The following is a 24743-nucleotide window of genomic DNA, read 5'->3' as shown; positions in this document are numbered from 1 at the left end:
GTGATACTGAAATGCTTTTTTACGCTTTGCATGTGACTAAGCACAGTATTGATTGGTACGGTATGAAGTACTAAATACAAATACACATCATGTAATGTATGCAACTTAAGTTTTTGAAAAAAAAAAAAAAATTAAATAAAAATAGAAATAGGGTGATGGGTGTTACGATAAGTAGTTCCAATTAGTAATCACTGCAGTATTAAAAAAGTGCATCAAAATTTTGGTGGCGAAAAACGGAGTAAAATAAGTGCAAGTATATAAATACGTGCGCTACCGATAAATCTTAATGAATGACGTCTACAGTTGAAATAAGATATTTATCCAGCATGAATATAATTATTAAAATTCGTGCTTTGGAGTTACAATCAGCATCTCTTTTTGTTTAATAATGAATCATGGACAAGTCTAAAAAAACAGGAAATACAAATTTATCAACATTTTCCAAGTAGTGGATGTTAAAAATCATCATTACAATCAATTAATCTCTAGACTTGAATATACAAAACGCGTTAATTTTAATTTTTAATAAGATTTAAGGTAATTAGTAAAATTTCTTAAAAACTATTATGCATAGAAAGAAACTTTAGACTACTTTTACATTTCTATTAATGATAAAATATCTTGATAAAATCCAACGTCATGTTTTCTTGGTGTCTCAAAACTCATAGTACGAAAGGGCAAGTGTCTATCTTCGTAACTTGAATTTAAAGATTATGATAAAGATGGTAAAACATTAACCAAATTTTATCTATTCATCCCCTCCAGAAACCTGATAACGTCGTTTCAAAATGTAATAAAAATGCAGCGTAATTTATGCCTCGGTAATGTTTTTATTTTCTAGAATTGATTACACAGGATGACTCAAAAACAATGTATGAATCAATTTATGTTATCTAGTATTTATATGTATGCATATACGTATATAACTACACATGTGCATATGTTTACAACATGCACGAGAAAAGTTTTGTAAATAATTGCAGAGGTTCTTTTTTTATTACGTTTATATACACAAATGGTTACATGTAATTTATTTCAAGTAATTCTGAAGATAAGTAATGTTTTTTCTAAATCTGATTCAACTGATAGCAATTAGGCAAGAAACTGAGATGAAATTCTGATGTAATCTTTTAATTACTATTCTTTGAAATATACATTTTTTTACAATTTTTGGTCTTGATATTTAACAGATTCAGATATTGTACACAACAATGTATGATAGTAAAGTTATATATAGTTCAATTATTGGTCTGACATTTTCCGACATAGTAAAACGATACTCAATGTAAGACCTCTCCAACTATATGCTTGTTTTATGTCACAACTATGCGGATTTGATAATTTATATAATTTGCGTTCTAACCAAGTGTTCTGACAATCGGGTTTTCGTTTCGATACTTAAAAATCGAATGCTCATAAAAATCCGTACGTAACATTTGCTTAAAAATAAAGTAGATAATGAAAATCCAACATTTCCTTTTTTCGCACATGAATTTTGAAAAACGTGCCTTTAACAATTCTGAAATATATTACACCGTTTATTTCGTAAAATTAAGAATTTGGTCTAGTTCGCAGAACTCTGGTTATTCCTGCAGGAACCAAGACAACAGCAGCTTTTTAGATTTTCTTACTCTCTAAATGCAAGGATGGATTTTTTAAACTTGAAAATATACAAACATTTTTTTAAATATACAGATACATATTTTGAAATATCTATTGAAACTTTTTTCGGTAAAAAAATACTATATAATCTGTTTCAATAAAAAGTACTGATTCACACGATTACGTTAAACAAACAAAAATTTTCTAATCGCTTCACGACTGCATTTTTTTGAGGTTCCTAAATTAATACTTTAAAACTAAATTCTAATACGATTTGCGACCACAGTTTCCCAAATGTTAATAACTACCTACAAATGGGTACTTGTAATACCGTAACTGTTAGTTGTGCACTCCTTCCGTCATAAATATTAACTTCTGAAGTCTTATCTGTGTGTCAACGTGATCATGTGAAAGCAACGTAAGAAGGCGAGAACTTATCGCTAAATCTTGTTCATATATAAAATTAAATTTACGTATTTTAATGTAATTATTCAATCCATGAAGCTCATACAAGTTGTAAATCCTTTCCAAATGATTTTTAAGTACATATACAAACAGCAATACACACGTAATCCGCACCCACTGTAATAAGACAGCATCATTAACGGAAAGTGCTGTCCTCTATTATCCAAAGTGTAAATTAATGATCGTTTGTTACAGGTTTCATCAATTGTAGAATTACAAAAGTAAAAATATATTTGTAGAACCCTTAATATACATTTTAATGATTTAAAACACGATTTAAAATGATGTACTGCAAAACGCAACAGAATGCCCCACCACCAAACAATACAGAATCTGTAACTTCATGAACACAGCAAAAAATATAAATATGCATCACTGAAACGTATAAGGAAATCCTGTTGTTTTGAAAAATAATCAAAATTTCCTTTTTGAAAATTACAAGGTGTTTGGTCTAATCCATCGATTCAAAATTACTTTCAAACTGCACTTTTGCAGGCAATATATTTGGCAGATAATTTATAAATAGGTTTAGAGACATTATCAATTTTCCTAATTTAAATGGGTCTTTAAACATAAAAGCCGCCACAGTGAATATCATACTGCTAAACTTATTTTCCATGCGGGTGTAAGTTCTAAGGTAATTCTGATCGATTGATCACTTTAGATGAACACCCTGTACAGCAGCAGGTAGCTGACTTAAGCATAACTTTACCTTATTTGTAGATGAAGGTGTGTGGTAGTTGTAACGGGATGACTTATTGGCATCTGAGCTAACTTTAACAGGCGTCTTGGCACTACTAGTGGGGTCGGCGTTTTTGGTCACTTCCAGACTTTCGGGGACAGGCTGAAGAGTCGGGCGCATTGCTGCCGACATTGTCCCCACTGACTATCGAACTTTCCAGCTCACATTACCTAGAACGAAAGTACACACAACGATTAGTTTATGTATTAATCAAAACTGTACATATGTTATTACCAATCTCAATCAAGTGGGATAGTCACTATCAGCATATAAATTTACATTTTTAATCGACTAACAAGCGAAGCAAGCATTTTATCATAGAATAATATTTCCATTTATGAAGATTTTCTTTCTGTAATATGTTTTATTACTTATAAAATCTGAGTCACTCATTGTCTTCCAATAACCAAAATCTACGAAGTTCGATATTTTAAGAGTTTCGTAGCGCAAACTAACAATAGTTATTGCAGTCACTTAATGTGTATTACAACATTCTCAAATCTTTAATTAAAAGAGGATCATCACGCAATGAGTTTATGGAGAAAGCGATTTTTGCAATTCCTATTTAATCAAAATTAGAAAGGAGACGCTACATTTTTAAGGTCATTTACCTTATCTAGAATCATATTGTATGAGTTTTTACCACTGCTTGATAGAGTGAATTTTTATAATCGTACAATTATATCCAAGTACACCGATTTCTTTGTTTTAAAATGAAAACACTATACTATACCGTATATCTATATCACAAAACGAAATTCATTAAATCGTACACCACCTACTAATATTAGTTCATCATATGGAAATAGGCATTTATACTGAAGAGCACACAATATTTAACGTGCGATTCTTTAAATTTCGAATCTAGGTTGGCTTTTCAACGTGCTCACTTTTTTAGGTTGGATATTACTGTTTTGCATTTAACTTGACATTGACAGATCTGTGATGTATGCACCCCGCATGCACTTACGTTTCTCGACACCAGCCTACCTAGAATAGAAACTTACATAGTGGCGATCAAAAATAAAACACCTCTAGTTACTACTCGATGCGTAAATCTTTTTTGAACGTATGACCTACCTAATATCCGTTCGCAAAACTCCCGCATTGTCAGAATGACATTCTGTTGGTATGAGAAATAATCCCCTAAAAGATTTTTAAGTTTATATGATTACCGCCTTGAATTTCAAATTTTCAAAATTAATGAATGAAAAATCAAATGTTTATTAACTATTTTAACTTTTTGATTTGCTGAAGTGTTCATTGTGTTTAAAGAACTTGTCAGTAATTCAAACAAATTGTAGCACCAGAAGCGTAGAAATGGACAGTAAGGTCAAAAATATATATTATTCAAAAAAAGCTTTCGTTGTCGTTCGTGTGTCATACTCTTTCTTTACTTGAATTGATAAAAATCTTCAGTTAATGTGCTTTTGACATTTTTATTTGACAAGTTATTTTTAGTTACTAGTTTGTCACTAGATTGCAATTTTGCAACATATTGTACAGGTTTTTCACATCTCACCACTGAGTACACTCAGGTCATTTTTTCCAAATCTGACACTGACAGTGCGGGAGTTTTGCGAACGGATATTAACATCGTAATCGCATATCTGTCACTGTCAAACTCGTTCTGTCGCTTTTGTCATTGCTCTTATCTGTAGACAATCTGTCACTATTCGAATTATTGATTTAACCTCAAATTATGTTAAACGCTAGTTACGCCATACCATGGCCGACTAGTATAAAGATTATGGCCTGTCCAAAGGAATGCCAAAGGTACCATACGTGCTGCCATCTATTAATAATTCAAAAACGACAAAAGAATTATTAACACTTTTTGAAAGGCACAAAGGCATTCATACCGAAACAAACCACCATTACACGTTTTGAAGTCCCATAATGTCAAGTCAAATTAAAATTTTGCTAAATTATTAAGTGTAATTATTAATAGATGGCAACACGTATCGTACCTCTTGGACAGGCCATAATCTTTATACTAGTCGGCCATGGCCATACCTTCAGAAAATATTTGAACATCGAGAAGTAACTAGAGGTGTTTTTTACGATCAAAGGCAGCCATGGATTTTTGAAGATTTGTCTGTAATAGTTGCACTTTCAGATGAAGCTTTCAAGTTGACAGTAATCCAACACGACGAAAATTATATGAAAAAAAAAAAAAATCTTCAAAAATCCATGGCTGTCTTTGATCGTGTTTATTATTGTTCTCTCGGTATTTGTAATACTAATATCAATAACTGTCTAACTTAATTATATTAAATACTAAACAAAACGTTACTGCGCTCAGATTTATCCGGAAAATCAAAAGATCGTTTTCTGAAACAACAAATTAATAGATCCATACATTAATTTTTTTAACGTTCTAAGAAAGTAATTCTACATATAAATGATAAATCAGAAGCTATTTAATCAATTTAGATAAGTACAGTGTAATACTAAATACTAACAACACTATTATTTAGAATTTAGAAAAAATAAGATACACCACTTTGATTCAATCAATAAAATAAATTGTTGCATTCTGTATTTTCAATTCAGATATTTTGTATATAAAATCATAAAAAATATGGGTGCGCCGATAAACCACATGTGTATACCGATTTTTCTACATTTTAGATGTGATTCATCTAGTAAAATTTTTAGGCAACGTAATCAAATTTTGGAAGGGGATAAACAAATATGTACATCTTGGTTAGCGTGTCTACGATAACCTTACGACGTTTGAAAGATTTTAGAAGAAGCATATAAACGTGCTCAAAACCATGTCTCGTCTTAGTAATCGTATTATATCTTGCAAAACTTTGAGATGACGTCATTAAATTGTTGATGGGAATGATCAATCAAATTTCTGTCATCGTTTAACACGATATTTGTAAGATATATAACAACCAGCCCAGTAGTTTCGAATGGACGGAAGACAGACAGACGAAAACGGGAACCTACTTTTTCATACTCTAGGAGCTATGAACCGTCGAAGAAACATGAAATTAACCATTTGCCAAATGGACCCTACTACAATTCTTTTCTAAATCTCACTTGGGAAGCAAAACATTCCCAAACCATTTGCATTTGGGTATACCTAAAAAAATTAGTTTAATAGTTTTGCGCCCTCATTGGTGGCAAATTTTCGTTAATGTCATAATCCATTAAAATTCATTCCCTGTTAAAATTTCGAAATAATCTAAAACTTAATTTTCCAGAGACCATTTCTTTGAAATGGATAAATTTTAATTGATGCATTACTACCTTAACAACAAAGTAGTACGGACAGAGGACATATAGGTTATACTCAAGAGCAAATGAAAAAGAAAACTTGCATTTCCGTATTCTACGAATGACTACGAAACGCCAAGCAACCACGCTAAATTAATTAATTTTCTGAACGATCGTTCGGTGCGGAGAAATTGATTCTGAACCTAATTTTATAAAAATACGCTAGTTTAATCCACACATATAAAGCAAACAAAACTGCCGAGTTATTTTTAGCACAAAATAATCTTATTTTTAGACAATATAAACTGAAATTATACCTCATTTTACTGACGGTGTGTGTAAATTACACACACACAGGTTACATCAATACATCACATGATATCGGAAAGAGAAAAAAACATTTTGGTGTGCTTTTGTGTATTATTCGCTGCTGGAAGACGAACAAATAGTAATGGAGAAACTAATAAAATACCTTAATCAAATTTCAAATACTTTGTAATAATATTACAACAAAATTTGACACAAGTTTAAGATACATGAAATCAGAAAAAAACGAGCATGAGTGCAACATTTCTTTACTTCACATTTGGTTTGATAACTAGGTCACAGGTTTGAGTTACCAAATATAACGTTAATTTACCTTACAGCTAAGAAAAAGTACGTAAAATCACAAATCAATACTGCTAAATAATAAGCGTATACAATTTAGTAAAGCATAATGACTAATGAGACTTTGGTTGTTTTATCTAAAATAATTTAGCAAAATTACTTCAAAACTACTATCTGTGTGGGGAAATAAATTAATACTTAATGTTACATACAACTCAATCACGAATGCTAAAGGTATGTAGGCATAATTTCTGTTTTCGATTACTGAAACGACACCTTCAAAAAAAAGTTCTAGCTGCAGAAAGAGGTCAAATACTTCTTGCAAATTAGGGTCTACGTTAACATCGAAATCCATTAATTATTTTATTTGATGGCACTAGGGTTTGATTGTTTTAAAAATCAACTTGGACATTTCTAGTTATGACATTATCAATATTACTGACACTACTTTTTGGCATTAATTGATAAAATTTTCCAATGAGACAAATGTGCTGTTTCATATGTAAGAATATACAGAATTCTGGAATAAAGTTTGACAAAGTGTTTAAATGGATCAGATAATTCTTTATATCATTTGCAATCTTATATTTCTTTGCTGCCACTGTCAAAATTACGATGTTGTACACATTTAAAAAAAGAGTGTGGTCATATAAAGCCAATTCTATATAACATAAATAAAGTATTACAATCTAAAAAGTGCAATAACAAAATAAAGAAATAAATCGTTTTAGCCATAGTTTGACGTGACAACTTGTTTTATATATCTTAAGCAGAATGTTTTTTTTTGTAAGGAAGAGAGTCAGTACATATTCAAAATAATACTTTACATTAATTTTGGTTTCTGCAAAATCTCAGATCTGCTCTTACACAGCGCACGACATGAAAAATCGTGGCATCTCTTTAAGATTGGTTTTCAAATTGTATGCCTTGTTCAAGAATTTAAAACAACTTGTACTTGGATTAAAATTGTCAGTCTTCATTCTTGCCGATCAAATCCAGAAAGAAATTAATCAGATACGGCCTTGAGAACTATGATTCATTATAGAATTGAAGTAATCAAAAATAACATAACCCTGAAAACAAAGGTTAGTGACCTTAAACACCTAAGAGTAATAATTACTGCTGTATTTTCATTAGAAGTACTAAACAACATTTGATTATATATATATATATAAAAAAATGTTCGTGCTACAATTTTCACTTCTCTTTTTGCGACGAATATCATCTTTAAATATCTGCAAGTAGCAAAAGCATTCACGGTATTTTAATCCTGGAAGCTTCTAATAAAAATTGGATCTTTAGTTAGTCATTTGATTAAAATAGTACACAAATCCCGAGAGTAATGAAAAATATACAACTGCCACAAAATCGTTTTCACCAGTGTGTCCATAACAAATAAGCCAGAGATAAACATTTTTAAATTAAAAAAAGCAAATGTTATTAACTTATTAAGTAACAAATAAATATCTAGTTTTTTATTACATTATACAGGATGTTTCTTGTCACTTGTAGATCAAATTACTTTAACAACGTACTACATACTTGCATAAAACAGAAATTATAATAAAATGGCACAGTTACAAAATAAGATTTACTTACAAAATTTCTTGATCGTAGCATTTTTGTATTGTTTGCATGGAAGTTGTGACAATAATACATTGTTGTCTAAATGGTACCACTGTTTTTTTTTGACGAAATTTATGTCAATCTACATTAATAAGAACAAGTTCAATTAATTAAAATTTACAAATTCCTTTCCAACCATATTCGGAAGTGTGCTCCATCTAAACCGGATACAATTGAACCAAAAAAATGTTCATTCCGGTGAGGTCTGTATCAATTTATTACGATTGTTTCGCTTATTGTCGAAAAGCAATTTTTAATTAGAATACTCGGAAAATTCTATTGTGTATTCACCTGTTACATATTGACGAAACAATCTCTTTGAAAACTGTTAAACAAATGGTTGCTCCATTTAAAAAAGAAAAGTTGTCAGTTTCCATCAATTATTATATGACGTTTCTAAATAGACTTGATTCTGCCGATTGTTACCTCACCTAGTATTTCTCATACAAAATGGTAGTTTCTGAAATAATCTGAATTGAAATGAAACTGTCTGAATAGCACGGTACAAATTTATCATCACGAGTTTTTCCTTGCTTATTTTAATAAAATAATAAACTGCTGACGATCACTAAAATGAGCTAATTTATTTTTAATCAGCATTGTCAATTAGTATCAATTGTGCTGAATTATTGCTAACATTATTCTAATTCTTTATTGTAATGAATTTAAACACCCAAGCAGCGTTATTACAAAAAAGTTTAATTACACCAAGTGACTGGATAACAGCAAGAAATAACGTGAAAATTGAATTTACACGAACATTTCACCTTTTCTTAGTACTATAAAAAGAAAATCAAACTTATGTTAAAAATTACATTTAAGAATATACATCGTTCATTAGGTTCAGGTACGTTAGAAAAATACACTGTTGTTGCAGCATGTGAAAATTAAAAATAGTAGCATAATGATTACAAACAACGACTGTGAAATACTTGTAAGTTTTAAACAGAGACATTATCAAAAAGAAAATTCTATCAAGGACTAAATAAAATGCAAATTACGTAGAACTGTATAAAATTATTTGATTTCAAAAAACCAAAAACGCGTAGACTGAATAAAATACAAGCAGATAAAGAAAAATGTACCGAAGTTGAAAGTTTGATTGAAATTATTGACCTCAAGCTATGTCTTGGATTGGTGATGAGTCATTTGGAGAGTCAAGAGATACCTACGTTAAAAAGAAGACTGAAACACCTTCGGAGACGGATTAGATGATTTCCGGTGATCGATTTAAACAAATTAACACTGAATCCACCAGTCTTAAGTCATAAACTCAATAATAGACTCACAGAAGGGCTATAAATAAAATGCAAAAGTAATATTTTCTTACAAATACGAAAGTCAAAGGTCTGCCTAATAAGGCTAACACTTGAAACAAGCAAAAATGACCCCTATGTCTGGCGAAGAACTGATTAAGTTTCAGTGCAAATTTTCAATAAAAACACTCAACAAAGTGGTAGAAACGTGCACTTACAAAGTAATGATTGGTTTAGGCAGTATTTGGAACATTTTCAGTAATTTTCTTGAATTTGCGGATGCAGTGAAAGCTATGACAGGGACACACTTTCCGACCATAACTTCGACTTTTACACCATTTTTTAAACTCAGACGACCCAAAGATAATGCACAGCATATTCTAAATTTTAAAACTCACCCATAAAATAATCCTGGCCACTTTAAAATTGTATAAAACCAACACACACCTCAAAAAGCATACTTTTAGAATTTTACAAGATGGCTGGGAGACATGAACGTATACATGTCAATTAGCTACGACACGCTGCAAGTTGCTCCCTCTGCGCGACCTGCAGTAGAATTGACAGACGTACGTCTGTGATAATACGCAGTCGTTATGACGTCATTGGCAAGGTGACTACATCTGCGCATGCTCCAGATGGTGTAGCTGTATTTTCACTTCAGGGGTAACCAAACAGTCGCATTCTCGCATTCTTAGTTAGAAATATTTATTCCAACGGTTTCTTTATTGCGGTGAATGAATATTAATAATTTAGATCATTTTTAGCAATGTATGTATGGTTTCAGTTATGAAAATGTTTCATTACAGCTCAGATATTAAACACATTTATATTATATTTTATTTTAAATATAGGTTTGAGGATTCAAAGCTGAACTGCTGGTGTACTGAGCTGGTAGATTCATGGGTGGAGACTTTGGGCAAATTATTGTTCAAAAAATTAATTAAAAGTAAATATTTTAACCAATGATTGATGACAGTCGAGAATTAATCATATTTTCTTTATATTCCTGCCTGTGAAATTGAAATTCGTTCTTTGGAATAAAACAGTGGCGTAACCGTCCTTGGTTTCGGGCGTCGCTAAATTATTTTAATGAATTGTTGTAACTTAACATTTAAATAAAACTAACATTTGTGACTACAAGAAACAGTTAAACTTAAATAATGCTACTAGAACATTTTGCAACAGTATGCAAAGTGATTTTTCCCACTTCCAAACTATTGTTGAACTGAAAACAAAACAGATGTGAATTTGGTTCAGCCTCAAAAAGAATAAAAACTATTACACGGCCAATAAAGTGGATCGACAAGAGGTCGCTTTAAAAAATTTATATTGCGGTCGATCACACACACAAGCTGAATGTTGGCATTTTGAATTTCTAATACAACGGTCGAACCGCAGAATTACTTAGAAAAGTTTTTAATCCACCAACATGGCTACGTATTTTTTAGTGGAAATCGAAAACAACGTTAAGTTAATTACTTGTTTTGTGACATCTGTAAACGTGGTACCTTTTGGTTTACATAACTACTTTAAAATATGTGGTTGTAAGACTTCTTTTTGTAAGGCATGTTTAAATTTTGAATTCTTAGCGCTTGCGTAAAATTATGTTTTGACTTGATAGATATATAGATATAATTGACAGCACGGAATAGTTTATGTGTTAACTTTCCTAGTTTAATTTTATAAAAAGTCATAGGCATACATTTGTCATTTATTCGTATTATTTTAAACTAAACTAATTTTAATTTGTCCAACAAATGGAAGCACAAACTATTCCGTGCTCCAACTGTACCTATCATCAAGTGATATCAATATGAGTGTTTTGTGTTATCAACAGTCACTAGTTCTGTAGTGACCGTCACTGTACAAAAATTACTAGAAGATATATAGGGACAATTTTATGTTATTAAATAGTAAAGCAATAGGTGGTGAGCTTAAAAAAAACGTGTTTTATAAGCTATAGGTACTCAGATGTGGGTTTAACCGCACTTTAGGTTAAACCACAGTGTTTACTTATATGTCAAAAGTGAGTGATTATATTAGTTACTTGTGTCATTATGTTTAAACACCTAAATGAAGTGGGTAAAATTTCAAAACTTTGACAAATAAAGTGTAAAACGCTTATTGTTGTAGTGATACAAATGTTTCAGGAAAAAATTGAGAAACATTAATGGGTGTGAATTAAATTAATGGTACATATACACAGACAACCACAGTAGAAGAGATTGTTGGGAATCCATTTTGTTAGTAAGTTTTGTTTTCGAATTTTTGGCGAATCCTTAATTTCGTGTTTTTTTTTTTTGGACGTTTCATGTCTTCTAGATTATGAAAAAGTATAGGTCTTCAGTTTGTCTAGTGTTTGTTAGCGAATTTATTACACAGATTCAGAAATTCTTGGACTAAAACATGGTAGAAGGAGACATGGTATAGGTACACGCATCGGGTGTGACGTTAAGTGGCATCAAATTAGCGCGAAATTTAAAATACATTCTTTAAATTGCAAAAATTTATTTGTGATTATTCAGTTGTTGCAGTCGTATGTGTGATGTGATCGCAGAATTTAGGTTTGTGGAGAGAACTGCGCATAAATATGTCAAAAACCTCTTTTCACCACTCAAGTGATAAGAGCAAATTGGTATTTGCATTTGCTGCATGTCCCACATTTATCGAAATTGATACGAAACCACATTTTTGGACCGTTCAACTTTCAATAACTATATTTTTATCATTATTAATTTCATTAACTTTCGTTAGCCGACAACTAATTGACGTATTGAACAGAGCGATGACAACTCAAGCTGAAATTCCCTAGACTTTCCTAGCGAAGCTCACAAGGTCGTTGATGCCATCTGACATCACAAATGAATGCGCAGACGATTTTTAAATTGGTACATCGGATGCTTATACCATGTCTCCTTCTACCATGGACTAAAATTTTAAAATTGTTTTAACATTCTCACCAACAATTTGATCTTAAAATGTTGGTAATAAATAAACTTCAGTTAATAGTTGTGGTTTATTGTTTGACAAAAATTTGACTTAGAACCTGAAATGTTGCAAACTCTTTAAGGTTACCATAAACATGCTAAAACGGTAGTAGAAATTTATTGATCTCCTCCAAAACTACTTAAAATATGCAAAATATTATGGGCTTATACTTGTATAATTTATTAATGTATCCATGTTTTTTTTTTAGAATTGCTTATACAGAATATCTCAAAACTTTAATGAATCAAGTACAGAGAGATCGGAAAAGAAATTAGTCAAAGTTGGTTTAAAATATTTTTTTATTAAACGTCACGTTGACAAAAGGTTGACAAAAGTAATTTGCAATGTTATCAAACGAAATTAAAGCTTTTTTGTTAGAATCTTACTCCATAAATGGGACAAAATTGGAAAACGGTGATTTTGATTCATTTTTATGTGTTTTAAAAGTAGGTGTCATAATTATAATTTTAAACTGTCAATTTGACAAAATTTTAATTACGACAAACGGCTTGTCGTGCATGGTCAACTTTGACTAATTTCTTTTTCGATCTCGCGGTATTTTATTTAATAGATTAAATTAAGAACTCATTTTCCTGAAACAATGGGAACAAACAGCCATTGTTATTGGTATTGTACTGTACCTACCCAAACTGATGTACTTGTCCCTATTAAAAAGTGAATAATGTAATCACAAAATTTTATTATGAAAAACTCACTTGAAAGGCATACCATGATTTTTTATCTGTAGATAATTTAATAATACAGTCCTATTTTTATTTCAACTTATAAGGGTTTTTATGAAAAAATAAAATTTGTAGAATCAAATATTATAATTTATATAAAACGGTGGATTTGTCTAACTGTTCTTCAATGGCGATGGAAGTTCAGTCTAAATAAAATTGGCATAACTTTTTATATTTGCTAGGAAGGTACCAAATGAGGAAGTATTGCTCATAGGGGCCAATTTTCAGATATATAGGTACAGTCTGGGACACGGAATTTCAAACGACCTGTCAATCATAATGACAATAAGGTATAAGACTACAATGTTTTTAAATGTCAGAAAGTTGGTTGTCGTTTGAAATTCCGTGTCCCTGACTGTACATATACACCGAACATGTTTTACTTCGGAAAAACAAGAATCGCCTGTGCTTCAGAAGCAAAAAAGTTCAGTGTAAATAATTTTCCGAGCGGGAGTTTAGGAAGTAAGTAGGTATTGTAATTGGGTCCTTTGGACGAATGGCAAATTTCATACTTTCTTCACATCTCATGGCTTGTATGTACAAGTGAAAATATCTGTCTCCCATTTCCGTTTCTCTGTCGTCTTTCTGCCAGTGGCGGCTCGTGACCTTTTGAAATGGGGGGGGGGGACACAATTTGATTGATGACTTAAATATGAAGATAGAAAACAGGTTGTTATTACCAATTAATAGACGAAATTGTGTAATGGAAATACATACAAAAATACATTCAATAAAAGTATTTGTCCATATACCTTTTTGCTTTCGGTCAAAATTTTACGTTGATGGCATCTAAAAGTTCATTTTGAACAGTTTTAGACGTTCCTTTAAAAACCGTTGCTTCTTTCAAATGATCTGATAAACCAGCGTCCAATTCAGCCGTAAAATCAATCAGACCTCGAAATATACCTGGATTTTGTGATTCCCTACTTCCTACTTTCGTCATGTCACGTCACAGTATAGGATCATTCAGTAGGGACAACTCGTGTCGGCGTCTTTGATCTTTCTAACCCGAATTTTAAACCGTCATCGGTGGTCGTTGCCCAAAATATGTCTAGATGGCGCCACTTAATTTAAAGCATCACAAACGGTTGATCTTAGAAGCCATAGTCTATTATAATAAATAATGAATTAAGCGCCCTATAACAGAGATGCCGTGTTAAAATTTAGATTTGGCCCCGCTTCTCTGATTACGATTTTACGTTTCATTAATTTCTTTTTCATGATGGTTGTAAATAGTTGTAAAATTCAACGTTATTAGAAAACGCTAATATACGTACATTTAATTTTTTACAAAAAAATTAAACAATAAAGAATGGTCCCATCAAAACATGAACAATGCTTTTTAAAATGTCTCCTTGAAAATTACACATAACTGCAATAATTACACCGGAAGATCAGCCTTAAATCAACAAAACCAATGCAACTAGACTGCCAAATTTCAAATATTTCACATTAAAGTCACTAGATAACCAACGTACCGCAGTTCAATGTTCCAATGTGTAAGAAAGAAAAGTACCTTGCGTTGCGCGCCCTCATACGGTCACAAGACAAACGACCACCCATGAAAACGGGTCAGTAAAAATAGGGAGTTGTCCCTACTGAATGATATCTATACTCTGTCTACGTAAAGCAAGTTCGAACACTCCACAAAATTTTATGCACATTATCAGTTGGCGTAATATATGGCGATGTTTGTCGACCCTTGCCTGATGTGCCCAAATATTGCTGGCGGTGTCTAGTTGTTTCAGAATGTGTATTACCGAAAAGATTATCCAAGAATATTTATCATACGTGTTCGCGCAGAATGAAAATTAAAACTCGCGATAGTAACTCAATCCTGTCGAGCATGGTCAGAGCGGGACCGCAGTCCAGTTGTGTCAGGCGGCTACGACGTGTGATTTCCATGGCAATGGTGTAAACAAAACATCTAAATCAGCCATGGTCTGTGCCCGGCTTTTATCAGCAATAACATATCATATATCCCAGACACACATCTTTAGATGTAAGTGGATGTAAGATTTGATACATTTTATACAAGTGAGATAAAAAAAAATAGTTTTAATAATTATGACACAAATTTCCGGATAATTTTTTAAAACTATAATAACTTCAAGAAAACTTGCGAACAGTGTATTTTAAATTTTAAATGGGCCATATCATGTATTTTTTTGGCGCCAACTACAAAGTGTGGTACTAGGAGAATAACAAATATATTTGAATTTATAGTCTTATAATCCGAGTGTAATTTTGCGACTAATGTAGGTAAATAGTATAAATATTTCTTCCAGATACCTTGGATTTCTTTTTACCGCTTCTAGTCACCTCTTACTCAGGTTCTCTTTACTAACTGTGTGCTTGTTCCTTTCTTCGTTCTTTGTCGTGTACCTTCATGTCTCCAAAAATTTTCCTTTTCCGTACGTATTTTATGCTTGGCTTAATAATGCTAACCTCTTTTATTCATTATACGTATTGTTTTCTTTGTTTCTTACTCAGTGCCGAAACCAAAGAATATTTAGGTATAGGCCTACCTTGCGTTAGGCGCCCCTCCCCTACACATAAAAATGCAATTTTGCAAAACAGTTTTATTTATATTTTTTAATAAGTATGCAAAACAGATACTATGATAAAATAAAAAAAAAAGAAAAAAATTCGAGATTATACATATAGGTATATAATATGTATAAATCTATAAATATTATATAAGTTCAAAATAAAATCAACATTAAAAAACCTGTCGCACCGGTTACATGTTTCTGAGCTTCCGTTCAAAATAAAAAAAGATTAATATGACATAATTCTTGGTATAGTTTTGGAAATGTCATTCTACCCTATAAAATTTTATTGACGATAACGAGACGGACAGTAGTACAATGGTAAGAAATATTTATGGCTCACACCAGTTCACTCGAACTTGTCTGAGAATATTTGGCAGGTAGTTGTACTCATAAAATAATGGTCATTTCCGTTCATAAGTAACGATGGTCCCAGCCCGGACCTGGATTATTCTGGTTTCTAACATCTGGGGATTATCGGCACGCGACAACTGAAGTTGTACATATCTCTTGCTATTGTACTACTGTGCGTCTCGTTCTTGCCAATAAAATTTTATAGGGTACAATAAAATTTCCGAAACTATACGTCATAATTTTTGGCCGAATTTGGCGCCCCTTGTCGTTGGCGCCCCTAGGCAAGGGCCTACTCGGCCTATAGCTAGTTTCGGCACTGTTCTTACTTACCTACCCCTACGTAATCGATTATCTCTACTTGTATCTGTTACCTAATTTATGTATGTTCGTAATGATTTCTGTATTCTATTTTCACTTATTTCTACAGCTTTCCATGTGTAGTTGTCGTCATGTATTATACCAATCTAAATATTTGTTCTTTCAGCATTTTATTCATTCTTGTCATATATTCTTAAAACGGGTCTGTATAAACGAGATACTGTAGTGTCTATTGTTGCAGTTTGCAGTTAAAGTAGAACAGAGAATAAAATAAAGTTTACTACATATTGCAACAAAAAGTAATGCATAAAAATCAGCTTATCGTATAACTAATAATAATTTGAAGCCACTACTAGTGACACAGAGACAATAGAATTCATTTGTTAAAAAATTGTCATGATTACACATAACTGAATCAGCAACCACTAAAAGAACTGTCAGAAAGAACTGTGTTTATTTTAGGCATTAAGTATACCCTTTCATATTAATAGAATAAAAATAAAAATTCTTAATATAGCCATGTGGTTCCCTCATAATCATTGGACTGGAAAGAGCATGGCCATTGTCTTTTCAAGATTCCCCAGTTTTCGAGATCTACTCAAGCATAACATTTTATATCGAGAATCTGGATTTTATATTAATTATATTATATGTTATAAAACCAAAATACCTCTGTCATAATAAATTTGGTCCTTTTTTTAGTTTGAGTACAATAAAGCTGCCACAAATTTGTGAAAAAAAAATCTGCATTATTTACAAAACCACAATATGTTATATTCATACTTACACTGATCTTATAACACCCAGTGTTAGATAAAAATTTTTTGCGTATTTTGAAAGTTTATCATCTTCTACACATATGACTACAAACACTAAAAAAAATTAGAACATAAAAAACTGTTATTACTTACCTTCTATTTTGTATGACAGCTCATTGGTTCATTGGTTAAAATTATCTGTAACAAAATTTTTTATTTGTTGGCTCGATTTTCCACAATTTTTATTTATAATTATCACTACGCGGGATTCTATCTCACCGGTGCAATTCCCCAGTTGAAGTAAGGTGTGTTTTACGGCGAGTAGCGGGAACGCTTTGATCTGGTCCACAAGGTCGTAGCCAGTGCGTCGCTAGAAGTGTTTACAGCTTGTTAAAAAACTACTTCTATATTACTATATTACTTCAAATAATAATACTCGATGCCCTTTTTAATTTTTCACCCACAGGACCACAGATTGGTGATCTTGAAATGTTATATTATGTTGATATAGTCCAAAAGAAAAGTATATTTGTAATCAAAGTATCGCCGCGACAGCACTGGATCTAGCGTATGAGATACAATTCCGCGCGTTGATAATTATGAAATGAGCTTAGCAAACTTGCTAATTTCGATTTTTTTAGTGTAATTTGCTGTAATGAGTGTTTAAAAAAATTGAAGAGTTGTAGGTAATATTCAGTTTTCGTTATATTTTCGAGTATAAATGTCTTCGAATAGTTACCTTTTTGTTGGAACTGTAATAACCCAAACCTCCCGCCTTTTATTTGACATTGAACAAAATTTGAAAAAGCCCGCTAAAATTTGAAATTTGGCCTTGGCTGTGATCGTCTACAAAAGTGGGACCCTACATTGTGTTTTGAAAACTGGCGGGAGGCGTTCGTTCATACGAATTGGCGCACTGCGGAGCGGGAAGAGTGACGGATTTAAAAAACTTATATTTGGAAAAAAAAACTATGAAAAATAAATCCAATAAGAGCTCAAGAGGCCTTGGCCAAGGGCCCCAGCAGAGCTTAAAGAATTTATTCCTCAGAGAAAAAAAAACCTTTATTTTCACTCGAACCTGAGAACATAAAATAAAGATTAACAACCTTACAAGTACAACAATAAACAAAATTAAAAAGTCGCGGAATCCTCGGAAAAATAAATGGATGGCAACGTTCCAGATATTATGGCAGTGTGGCCTCTACAAACAAAATGGGGGGCGCACAGCGAGCGCAGGGCGAAGGCCATACTCCCCGTGAGGGCCCACGAGGTTCTCCTGCTTCACCACTTCACGCGCGTGGTCTTACGCACCCACCTGACATAGGTTGACCTTCCTGCCCCCGCCGATAGGCAGCTGTGTAAACTACGAGTCAGCCAGGGTCGGAAGTCTGGCAAGAGCCGTAACCACCCGCACGGAGTCGCCGACGCCACCGCGGTCATCCCACACGACCCCCGAGTTACATAGCGCTATCAAATCGAGTATTTGGATTTCAGACAAACAATAAGCAAAATTTAACTGGCCACACTCCATCAATACTTGTTTTAAATAACAAAGGAATTTAAATGAGATTAAATTATGCACGTGTGATCAACAATCTTATACAACAAGGAAAATGAAATGAGAAATTATTCATGTTTTTATCAATAACTTTAAAGAACAAGAATTTTGAAAGAGATTAAATTATTCACATTTTGGCAATGATTTTATTAAATTAAGCTACATTTACGTCGCTGATTCTTATCAAAGAAAAGAAAGACGCTATGGATTTTATTGAAATATTTATCTGACATTAAACAAAGAAGTTACGACTGCATTAAAATGGTCTGGGCAAAGTTACGTTGTTGACCGAATTAAACAAACAAACCCCCCTCCCTTCAACACATCCCCAAACAAAATACCCATAAAAAAAAACACATACGAAATAAACAAACAACAGATAAAATACGACACATAAGATATGCAAAATAAATAAAATATAGGCAACCATGGGTGCACATTCGATTTGGATTATGTCTTTCTTTCAATGACATTCATTTTCAAATTCATCGACAAAGCTTCCGGTCAACAACAAATCCCCGATGACTAATACAGAAGCTCACAAAGGACGCCCTTGAAATTTCCCGGTCAACACCCCGTACCCGCACCCCAACACTTTCTCTTTCTATTTTTAACGGTTGAATATTTGAAAAACTACATGCAATTTTCCAGAATTAGAGTTTACAACAAACGAATAATAAATCGAGGAAAAGCCATTCCAATACCTTGGATATTATAATGTCGGTCAAATTAATGTGCCTAATTAATCGATGTTACTAACACAAAGAAAATCCCCCGTCCCCCAGACTATGATATTATTAATTTTCTATTGCCGTTCTCAGCGTTATTTTTGTTAAAGTTCACTTGTTCAGATTATGTTTGAATTTACATTACTCACACGTGCAGGAATTATGCAACGCAAAATAATACCTCGAAAATCGCCATCCAACTTTCCGCAAAACATTCGCTAAATAAAACTGCCCTAGCTAACGTAATTCCCTGAAAAGCCCTACTAAAACGAATTGAAATTATGTTGAAAAGATTAGTACGAAAATTAACGGCCATGGCGTCATCCGGAAGTGCCGCCATTTTTGTAGCGTCCGTTCGCGTATGTGACACACACGCGAAGCTCACATGTGTGGTTCCCGCGTCTCACCTACTCCGTAACCATCGAGAAGCAACGCCGCTTCTTCCATCAGCACACACGGAATCACGTGGAAAACATACCTCTTGGATCTCCAAACCAAACACGTGTTCACCACCGAAATAAGGCCTCTCTCTGTTCGAAATCGAGCCGAGAAATCTTACGTTCGCTGGTTCGTCAGGGGGATGGAACTCCGTTAGAAGAAATCAGCACTAGAACAGGAAACAAACAGCGCACAGACATTTGAAAAAAAAAAAAACACAGAGAGCACCAACCTGACGTCTTACTCGAAAGAAAGACCAAGTCGAACTGGCCGCGACTCACCCTGCTCAAACACACCCTTCTGCGCATCTCTCTCTTAGTGGTTTTCGTTTCTTTCCATTCCTACACCTTTTCTTACCAAAAGTTCGGCGCGCGGAAATTTGGTTCGAAACGGCTTACTACAGAACAATCACTAATGTATCGTTTCCGTTGTTTTTTTATCTATCGAGATTTCCTTCATCTGATTTTGTAGGTATTCTTATTTTCGTCCAGAAGCTCTTGAAAATGTTGATTAGGAGTTTGCTTATAACGAAGATAATCGGTAACTATTACGTTAATTTCCACATTTCTTACATAAATAGTTTTGTACAAAGTCAACAAAAGCAAAAAAAGACATTTTTAAAAATTTTTTAGTGCTGACAAAAAGTAGCTTTGATATGGAATGGTTGAGCACATTAGTAGAATGTGTTGCATAACTTAATAATTATTCTTTATATGGCGACAACAATACATGCCTCGTTCTAAGCATTTAAGAGTAATAATGAAGATTTTGGCTAAAAGCTGAAATCATTCTACTCACGGAACATATTCGCACAACTTTTAACAAATAAAAGTTGTTTGGGTTTAAAATAATTTATTCCAGTACACGTGTTTCGATACACAGAGTACATACTCTTCTTCAGACAGAAGAATCATTATTCTCGTAAATGTCTCGTAGCAATAACCACGGACTAACCGAATGGGTGCAATGTTTTTGTGTATGATTGGGTGCTTTATTAAAGTCCATGGTTTATGTGCTATTTTAAACGTGATATACGAATACCTATATGCAAAGAAGAGAACCCATGCAGAACAGATGTAGTAAGCACATAAATTGACCTATGGTGAGCCCAGGAAAAGCAAGAGAAATACTTAAGTATAAGATCTTTAAAGTGATAACTCTACATGAACGTTATAAGAAGATTGTCTTATTTATTTTGTTGTTTGCGTCTCAAAATTGCCAATGTCACAACGAATCGACAAGAATCTGGGGACGCGATTTTAAAATACGTACCTATATTGTAAAACCTGCTTCAAGACATGTGTTTTTCAACCAACAAGATTAGTAGGTTCATCGTTCACGTGCTTTTATTATGAATTTTTTTGCGATTCTAGTACAACATATACATAAGTTGATTTACCACTTTTAAAAAAAGCCTAAAAGGCTTAAGTTATTACTGGAGTTCTTTGTTCTTAGTGCAAATTACACACAGAATGTTACGTACACAACGAAATTAATTTGGTGCGACCAAAACTGATCCATAGGATCATAGGAGCATATGAGTAACGACAAAAGTAAATCTAAAACTCATAAATAGTCATGTGTCTTTTCTTAAATTACACCCGCAAGTCCCCACTGCTACACTACACAAAAGTAATTTCAATATATAATTTCCTATATTGAAATATCTAAAATTGTAAAACTTCTGTTACATATATTTTGTTTCAATTAGAGACTGCTATTATTGTTACAGGATTTATTGATGTGGGATTGCTGAAAAATAAAGACGTTGCTCCGAGTCTTTACAAAATATTCTAGTTTTAGACTTCATGATACCAAAAATTTTCTTGAGATATCAAAATAGTTAATGTCTTCGTAATGAGCAGGGCAAATAAACATTGATCACTGGTGGCGAGTCCTGGATTGCGTTTTTGAGTTTGAATCAAAATGTAAATCGTGTCTGTAAAGGTCTCCAATACATTTTGTTTTTAGCAAACTCAAGCAATGTCGAAGTTTTAGAAAAAAGATTGTAGATGAAGAACAGATGATATAGAAAACATCTACAGTGAGTTTCTTTCTCAAAGTAAAAGAACGTAAATTGAGAGTCATTAGAAGATACTCTTTGAATTCATCAAAATGGCTTAATGTACTTCATATTCTATATCTATTCCATTTTTTTTTGCGGCAACCAAAGAGTTGACGTGTCCGAGAAACGAACTATTAATTGTGTTTGCTTTGAACAACAATTTGCATCAATGATCAGTCCAACAAAAATCTGACAAGACAACTAACGTTAACTGTCTCATCTCAATCCAGGTACGAGTACGTGTATGTTTTAAACTATCTGCACATTTTATCAACAGGGTGTTATTGAAAGGTACGTACAACAAAATTGACAGTTATTCGCGAAGTCTAAGAAGTCTGAAAAACTTATTTTGTGTTATCAAAATTATAAGGGGAAAATTAACCCTTATCCAACCTTTTTAGACGCTACTGAAGGATAAATAGGTAAATTTTAACACTTTTTATCTCTAAATGGAGAACACTTTTACCTGAACTTTTTTTTATTTTTAGCACCCATACTTCGACACCAGTTGCCGATTTTATTTTGTACGTACCTTTCAATAACACGCTGTATAATTGACTCCGTTAGCTTTCATTCAGCGCTGAACGTACGAAACAGCGAGATTCTTTGAGTGTTTACATTTTATCAGTCATTCGAATTATGATTTTGGTAAAGCGACATTTCTTAGGCTCAATAGTGTTTCTAGTTCAGAAGTAGCGGGAAATGGTGGTAACCTGTATGAAATTGAAGAAAATTGTTCATCGTCGAATGGGATTCCAATTCACATCCCTTCTGTCCCCCCTATCTGTGCTAAGACTATTCTTACGGCCGTTGTGAAACCCTGAATGATGCGGACCCGAAGAGTGTTGTGCAATCGTGTTGCGTGTCTTTGGTTACCAGTTATGGAACTAAAGAAAAATGTTCCTCGTCGAGTGGAAATCGAACTCACAACCCCATCGTTTGCCGGGCGGGAACTCTGCCATTTGAGCTACCGAAGTGTCATTATCTTTCCTTACTTTTACGTAGATATTGCGCCGCCACAGCCTGTATATTTAGGATTAGGATTAGGATTAAAATGTCCATCTGTTGCTGCTGTAGCGCAGCAGGAGACTTAACGTACTACATTTCATTCGCAGGATCCGGATAACTAGTATAATAAAACAGTTCATGTTGTCCGCTTTGAAGCGACGCTCTAAATAGGATATCGCAAATCTGGTTACAGAAGATTATGCGTTGCTTGTCAATTATTGACACACTTTTTAACGCAATCCGATAGATAACATTTAGATTAGGGCTACATTATTTTCAAATACCTATAGGGTGTTTCGTTTGAAAATGGATTATAACGAGCGTTTAAACAAAAACGACGTCAAGTAGGCTTTGGAAATGTGAACGAATCATTCACGAAGCCATACATTCACATTTACAAAGCCAGCTTGACGTCGTTTTTATTTGAACACTCGTTATTAGAACGCATTAAAAGAATTTTTTCAGTAGTCAATGGGACACCCGGAACTTTTGTCTTTTTAGAATTTATCAGGTTTCGCTGACATATTGGATAAATACACGCCGTTTTCAAGCACATACTTCGTGGAGCTAGATGTATTCTTCTGTTATTCACAGCAACCCTTCTTAAACGATGTTCAAGTGTAATCCACTAATCACTAAAGCTCGTGATTTTAGTAACTCGGTTCATTGTATCAGTCAGTAGAGAAGTTCCACCCGTGAGGTGTTATCGGCTCCAATGCGGTTTCTCGCATCATTGCCTGATAGAAAATATCATAAGAGTAAAAGTATTATACGAATTAATTTCGCATTCATCATGTTTCAGCGGTCAGCGTTACGACTACGTATGCTACTCCTACTCCATTTTTGATGTTTGCAATTACCGTTACCTCCCAGAAGAACATTTTAATAAGACAACAAGAAGATCTCAGAATTCTGAAAAATATGTATACTGTTACGTTTTACGGGTATTAAAATCGGCGTGGCTAAAACTAAACAATTTATTCCTCAGTAACACAAATTCATACGATTGACTACACAGCGACTGGTTTGTGCCTGTCTTTAAATAAGACAGTATACATTAAATCCCGCTGAAGTTGTTGCAATTAAAAATATCTCAGCATCAGTCAATTGTTTCCTGCAATCAGTAAAGAAAAATGCCGGCCTAAACTCGATAAGAAAGAAAATAAAATAATGGCTTATTATGACTGTTAAAAGTTGAATGGTTCTTTAGTGTACATTATTTCTTAAATGTTTGTAGTAATAATTTCGAAAGAAGAAGAATTGAACAAAGTTTGGATATTCCTAACACCAGTATTTTTTCATCAACAACATTTAATTTATAATTTCTTATTAAATTGTGGGTGGGTATTTTGACAGTTTATGTTACTGTTATTGTAAAAATGACACTACACAAACATCCCTTCTTTTTTAACGTTATTAAAATATGTCAAAAAGAACGTAAAATAGCCGTAGTTCGTTTTTATTGTTAATTTTTGCAATTTTTTCGCTATTTCAACGTAGAAACAGTCTTAAGGCTCTTGGGTGCAACCGCGAAATTTCATGTTAGCTCGTTCCTCAAATTTTACGATCCAAGTCGCACTGTCCGAGAGGTAAGAAATTTTGTAGAACTAGTAACAATGAAAGCTTTAGTATATTGTCTACAGCAAGAAAAATATGATTGCTAGTAATTTTGAATCTTTTGTTGTCACAACTTACACAC

General features: G+C 33.1%; 1 protein-coding gene across 9 annotated transcripts in view; it reads right to left on the bottom strand.

The window, feature by feature from the left end:
• Positions 1-10056, bottom strand: part of LOC135135203 (serine/threonine-protein kinase MARK2-like) — a 35932-nt gene extending 25876 nt beyond the window's left edge. For 8 of the 9 annotated variants that reach the window (XR_010281465.1, XM_064064212.1, XM_064064217.1 and 5 more), the window contains exon 1: positions 2780-2871. Coding sequence is in view for 1 of the 9 variants with exons in the window: in XM_064064222.1 (XP_063920292.1) it covers positions 2780-2941 (162 nt within the window). In the remaining 8 variants the exon portion in view is untranslated. Of the gene's footprint in view, positions 1-2779; positions 2980-9929 lie in introns of those variants that run through there. The other variant, XM_064064222.1, reaches the window with a different exon arrangement.
• Positions 10057-24743: the final 14687 nt, after the last annotated feature.

The sequence above is a fragment of the Zophobas morio genome, unplaced genomic scaffold (genome assembly GCF_036711695.1).
Source record: "Zophobas morio isolate AGI-343-1 ecotype UQ-CSIRO unplaced genomic scaffold, CSIRO_AGI_Zmor_V1 ptg000024l, whole genome shotgun sequence".
Lineage (NCBI taxonomy): Eukaryota > Metazoa > Arthropoda > Insecta > Coleoptera > Tenebrionidae > Zophobas > Zophobas morio.
This window is presented reverse-complemented; position numbering and strand designations above follow the sequence as displayed.